We start from the raw sequence: 6,269 nt of genomic DNA, 5'->3' as shown, positions 1-6,269 counted from the left end.
GCGGGACTTGTGATCCTGTGGTCCTGGGTTCGATCCCAGGCGCCGGCGAGAAACAATGGGCAGAGTTTCTTTCACCCTATGCCCCTGTTACCTAGCAGTAAAATAGGTACCTGGGTGTTAGTCAGCTGTCACGGGCTGCTTCCTAGGGGTGGAGGCCTGGTCGAGGACCGGGCCGCGGGGACACTAAAAAGCCCCGAAATCATCTCAAGATACTCAAGATATAACCCCTCCTTCCTTCAGACGACATCTTTATTACTTTTAAAAACTAGTCTCCACGAACACACACACAAACACACTATATAAAATAAATATATAAAATATTCAGTGTCATGTACAATTGCACACACGTACAGTGTTAATATTTATAAACAGAACCGCGAGGTTGAGAGAAGAGACTGCCGGATAGGAGAGGAGAAAGGTTGGAGACATGACTATTCGCTGTTCAAACCAAATACCGACACAAGTTACGTCATGGGTGGAGCCCGAGGGCTGCCACAACCTCCTTCAGTGTGACAGTGACGAACTAGACAGTAGTATGCAGGCAGAAAGTTACAATAACGTGGCTGAAAATTAAGACAACCAACCCACCCATTTGAAAAATAAAAATACAAGATGAGACGACGTTTCGGTCCGTCCTGGACTCTTATATCGCGTCATGTGACGGCCCGAAACGTCGAGACGATTTTATAAATGGTCCAAAACGGACCCAAACATCATCCCTCGTCTTCTCTCTCTCTCTCTCTCTCTCTCTCTCTCTCTCTCTCTCTCTCTCTCTCTCTCTCTCTCTCCCTCTCTCTCTCTCTCTCTTTCCGATGTGTGGATTGCGTGTCTTAGAAAATAAAAATAATATTTTGAAGACGAATACTCTATACGGGTTTACGATTAGATACGATAAGCGATCAGGTACAAGAGAGGCGGCCGTCATACACCGGCCGCTTCAAGGAGCTGCGGCGATAGGCACACACACACAGAGAGTCAGGAGTCATCACCACTAACGACAGACAACTGGAAATGTGAGGCCCAGGAGCGGAAGCTCGACCCAGCAGGAATTGTCAGAATAAGGGTACATTCAGGTGCCAATTCATGTACAGTGGCATACAACACACTCAAACAACATGCATTCTATCTCACAGAACACGCCACGGAAGAACACGCCACAGAAGAACACGCCACGGAAGAACACGCCACAGAAGAACACGCCACGGAAGAACACGCCACGGAAGAACACGCCATGGAAGAACACGCCACAGAAGAACACGCCACAGAAGAACACGCCACAGAAGAACACGCCACGGAAGAACACGCCACAGAAGAACACGCCATGGAAGAACACGCCATGGAAGAACACGCCATGGAAGAACACGCCACGGAAGAACACGCCATGGAAGAACACGCCATGGAAGAACACGCCACGGAAGAACACGCCACGGAAGAACACGCCATGGAAGAACACGCCACGGAAGAACACGCCACGGAAGAACACGCCACAGAAGAACACGCCACGGAAGAACACGCCACAGAAGAACACGCCACGGAAGAACACGCCACGGAAGAACACTCCACAGAAGAACACGCCACGGAAGAACACGCCACAGAAGAACACGCCACGGAAGAACACGCCATGGAAGAACACGCCACAGAAGAACACGCCACGGAAGAACACGCCACAGAAGAACACGCCACGGAAGAACACGCCACGGAAGAACACGCCACGGAAGAACACGCCACGGAAGAACACGCCACGGAAGAACACGCCACGGAAGAACACGCCATGGAAGAACACGCCACAGAAGAACACGCCATGGAAGAACACGCCACGGAAGAACACGCCACGGAAGAACACGCTACGGAAGAACACGCCATGAAAGAACACGCCACGGAAGAACACGCCACGGAAGAACACGCCACGGAAGAACACGCCACGGAAGAACACGCCACGGAAGAACACGCCACGGAAGAACACGCCACGGAAGAACACGCCATGAAAGAACACGCCACGGAAGAACACGCCATGAAAGAACACGCCACGGAAGAACACGCCACGGAAGAACACGCCATGAAAGAACACGCCACGGAAGAACACACCATGAAAGAACACGCCACGGAAGAACACGCCACGGAAGAACACGCCATGAAAGAACACGCCACGGAAGAACACACCATGAAAGAACACGCCACGGAAGAACACGCCACGGAAGAACACGCCACGGAAGAACACGCCACGGAAGAACACGCCACGGAAGAACACGCCATGAAAGAACACGCCACGGAAGAACACACCATGAAAGAACACGCCACGGAAGAACACACCATGAAAGAACACGCCACGGAAGAACACACCATGAAAGAACACGCCACGGAAGAACACGCCACGGAAGAACACGCCATGAAAGAACACGCCACGGAAGAACACACCATGAAAGAACACGCCACGGAAGAACACGCCACGGAAGAACACGCCACGGAAGAATACGCCACAGAAGAACACGCCATGGAAGAACACGCCACGGAAGAATACGCCACAGAAGAACACGCCACCTCAACCGGCTGTTCTTTAGGTTTACCACTCCGTTAAAGAATCCAACCTCATCTTAACCTACCCAGAAGCGTACGAACCCAAGCAACCCACCTAACCTATCGAGGCCTCAGCGTGGGTGAAGGTAACTGCCAGCAGAAAACACTAAGTCAGCTCAACACTTTTGCCTTATCTTGCGTTGTTTCCTAGGATCAATTACGTCTCACCGGCCCGGTCTTCGTCCCGGCCTCCTTGCTGGTGGTCTGGTCATCTATAGGCTGCTTCAGTCAGTTGCTTGCATCATGACGTATGAATCACAGCCCGGTTGATCAAGTATTCTTTGGATGTGCTTATCAAGTTCTCTCTTGAACACCCTTGATGTTGACAGAGACTTCCACAGCTTACTTCTTCCTCAGTTCCTACTTCTTCCCCTTACTTCTCCTCGACTTCCTCAGCTTACCTATTGCACCGCAGCATTTTTTTCTAATGGGGCTTTTTTGCACTTCTTTTAGTTTAGACTGAGGGAAGGAACATCCGGAGCCAGACCACGTGAACCATATTCGGCAATTTTTTTTTTATTATTATTTTCTACCACAGACGTGGCCACGCATTTACAATGCTAACCAGAATATATACATTTTCTTCTGTCCTCCATGGACAGGGTTAGAGATCAGTTAAACATATAGTTCAGGGATTTATTGAACAGTACTCGGCAACGTGATGTTATAGTGGCCAGAATACTCCTGGGATATAGACGTATCTGGCAGCTTTCTCAAAATCAAAATTGTCGAGTACACAATATATCAACTTTGTGAAAGAGAAAACATGCACTCTCTTGAACATTATATTGTAGAATGTCCCATATTGACTGACTTTCGCCCTCCTGGGCTGAGGTATGCTGAACTCTGTAACTACCATATGAGTACTGGAACACTTGATATATTGGACTTGTACCCAAGATTGACCATTACACAATGTATGTATGTGATGTAACTATATAACCTGAGCTTGTAAAAGCATCTTAATTACCTTCAGTGGTTAAGTGCTTACTAACACACTAGTTTCTCTATCAGCTATCTTACCCTCTCAGAGTAGGAGAGCCATAAATGTGTATGTATGTATGTGTATGTGTGTATTTATGTAAATATATGTATGTGTGTGTATGTATGTATGTGTATAAAGTATATGTGGAAGCATATCAGAATTACATTACACTACCTTTGTAAATGCACATTAATCACACCATGTAAAAGCACATCGACCACTTTATGTATGGCAGGCGTAATTCTGTGTATATATGTATTTATGAGCCCATTATGTGCCTCTGTAACCTTTTCCACTACCACCCACATGATAGGTATCGGGTGCATAATAAATGAACTAAACTAACTGTCTGTTGGTTAGATTAGCATTTTAAAAGCACTACACTCACCTTCTGTGGTTGATTGTTCAATAAATCACAGAATTATATATCTAACAGATCTCTAGCCCTGTCCATGGAGAACAGAAGAAAATGTATATATGCTGGTTAACATTGTAAATGTGTGGAAACATCTGTGGTTTAAAATAATAATAAAAAAAGAACTTGGACCATCCGGGATCGAACGCGGATCTGCAAGAAGCGAGACATCCGCTGTGCCATCGAGTCATATGAAAGGTAAATTAAAACTTTCTTTTTTACCTTTTATGTGAACGGTAAAATTATGTTCCTGTAAGTTTTTTTTGAGCTGTTACTTTTCACAGTGAGTTGCATTCGTAAAGTTATTTGTCATAACGTAAGAAATGCGACCTAATAATTGAGATGACGGGTCGTTCCTCATATCACCTCACAGCAGAACCCTTCAAGCGACAACTGAACACGCTACCTCACACTAGAATCCTCCGTCACACACAACAGACCGTTCCCCCTCACAACAGAACCCTCCCCCACACAACTGAACCCTTTCCCCTCACAACACAACTACCCTCCCTCCCCCCTCACAACAGCCCACACCATGAACACCTCACCTCCCATCCCTTCTCTCCTGGTGAATCACGAGGCTCTGGGAACCCAACAAACAAGAAGCATCCTTAATTTGGAGCCTATCTCACCTTGGCACCTTTACCTCTACAAATGAGCTCATTAGCCCTCCCCCTTGACCACCAGTGGGCCAACACGATTGATGGAGGAGCCGAAGAACATGACGTCAGGTTCCCACCTTCTGATAAATCTTTTCTCTTGCTTTTTTACTGTACCGAGGAGGCGAGTGGACTCTACTGTACTATAGGGCGTTACAGTGGATTTGTAACCTAGACTGTAGCTGAGCTCTGAATTCTGTATATACATTTGTTGTAGCAGTATCTGATTTCTGTAGTTGTATCCTGTTGAAACTGACTATGGGATTCTCTAAGTTACAGTCACCGCTATTGTTCTGTATCCTCTCAATGCGGTGTCCGTTAACCTAATTTTCACTATATAATTAGAGCAGCGTTACATAGGTTACATAGGCCTGAATCCAGATTACAGGATTTTTTTGGATACACAAGGTTTCATAATTCAGAGAAGTCTTTTGGTATAGTTCAAAAACGCTAAAATTATGTTCAGTATGGTTCGGTCTTTCCCAGCCATCTCATATGTATGGTCGATTCCCTCACCCATCTCTCCAGATGTAGGGTCAACCCCCCACCCATCTTCCCAGGTGCAGGGTCAACCCCCCACCCATCTCCCCAGGTGCAGGGTCGACCCCCCACCCATCTCTCCAGATGTAGGGTCAACCCCCCACCCATCTTCCCAGGTGCAGGGTCGACCCCCCCACCCATCTCTCCAGATGTAGGGTCAACCCCCCACCCATCTTCCCAGGTGCAGGGTCGACCCCCCACCCATCTCTCCAGATGTAGGGTCAACCCCCCACCCATCTTCCCAGGTGCAGGGTCGACCCCCCACCCATCTCTCCAGATGTAGGGTCAACCCCCCACCCATCTTCCCAGGTGCAGGGTCGACCCCCCACCCATCTCCCCAGGTGCAGGGTCGACCCCCTTCTCAGGTGCTTGATTAGGGTGTGGGATTAGCTGGGCGGTCTATTAAAAAGTATTTACCGCGAGCATATTTACACCCAAGCTTGGTCAGATTATAAAATGTACAAGCATACATATATATATATATATATATTTATATATATATATATATATATATATATATATATATATATATATATATATATATATATATATATATATATATATATATATATATATAACATTATTATATATTAACGTACTATGTACAGTTAGGCGCAGATTAGGTTAGGTGTTTAGGTTCTGTTGGCGATTATTTGTATTTGTAGTACGTGGGTGAAGCACTGACAGCGTTTTGGTTCGAACACAAGTCGTCAGCAAAATACTTGATCCGGAAGTGTTCGGACGTCATCAGTTGTGAGTCGTGTGTAAACCGATTTTCATTCATAAACAGCGGGGGTTTGGCGGGTGCATGGAATGACCTTTTGACTGTTTATGAGGACGGGCTGTTGTGAGAGACGTGTGTAAAGTGCTTTCATTCATGAACGGGATTTGGCAACTGGATTAACGAGCAATTGGCTGTTATTAACGAGGACGGGCTGTAAAACAGAGATCCTTTATCTTTTGACCTCAAATGTGGCGTTATTAACCTTCGTAAACTCTCGAGGTATACAGTTTATACGTAGGGGAAACCTCACCACCGCGTCTGTGAGCATGTGGGTATATCTTATAGGTATGTCCCTGAGGCAAGGGGCGTCCT

General features: G+C 46.6%; 1 protein-coding gene across 1 annotated transcript; it reads left to right on the top strand.

Moving 5' to 3' along the window:
• Window positions 1-427: 427 nt before the first annotated feature.
• On the top strand, window positions 428-2,575 carry LOC123752579 (treponemal membrane protein B-like). The gene is made up of 2 exons (XM_069329187.1): window positions 428-548; window positions 1,134-2,575. Exons 1-2 carry the CDS (start codon window positions 428-430, stop codon window positions 2,573-2,575), a joined length of 1,563 nt encoding a protein of 520 aa, XP_069185288.1.
• The last annotated feature ends 3,694 nt before the right edge of the window (window positions 2,576-6,269 follow it).

This window comes from Procambarus clarkii, chromosome 22, assembly GCF_040958095.1.
Source record: "Procambarus clarkii isolate CNS0578487 chromosome 22, FALCON_Pclarkii_2.0, whole genome shotgun sequence".
NCBI lineage: Eukaryota > Metazoa > Arthropoda > Malacostraca > Decapoda > Cambaridae > Procambarus > Procambarus clarkii.
The sequence above is the reverse complement of the archived record's forward strand: the minus strand, read 5'-3'. Positions and strand labels throughout refer to the sequence as shown.

What these genes read in the sequence shown, in the direction of transcription:
- LOC123752579 (XM_069329187.1), top strand. Translation starts at nt 428, where the DNA reads ATGACTATTCGCTGTTCAAACCAAATACCGACACAAGTTACGTCATGG. An exon ending in CAGTAGTATGCAGGCAGAAA is followed by an intron (nt 549 to 1,133) that starts GTTACAATAACG and finishes TCTATCTCACAG; the next exon opens with AACACGCCACGGAAGAACAC.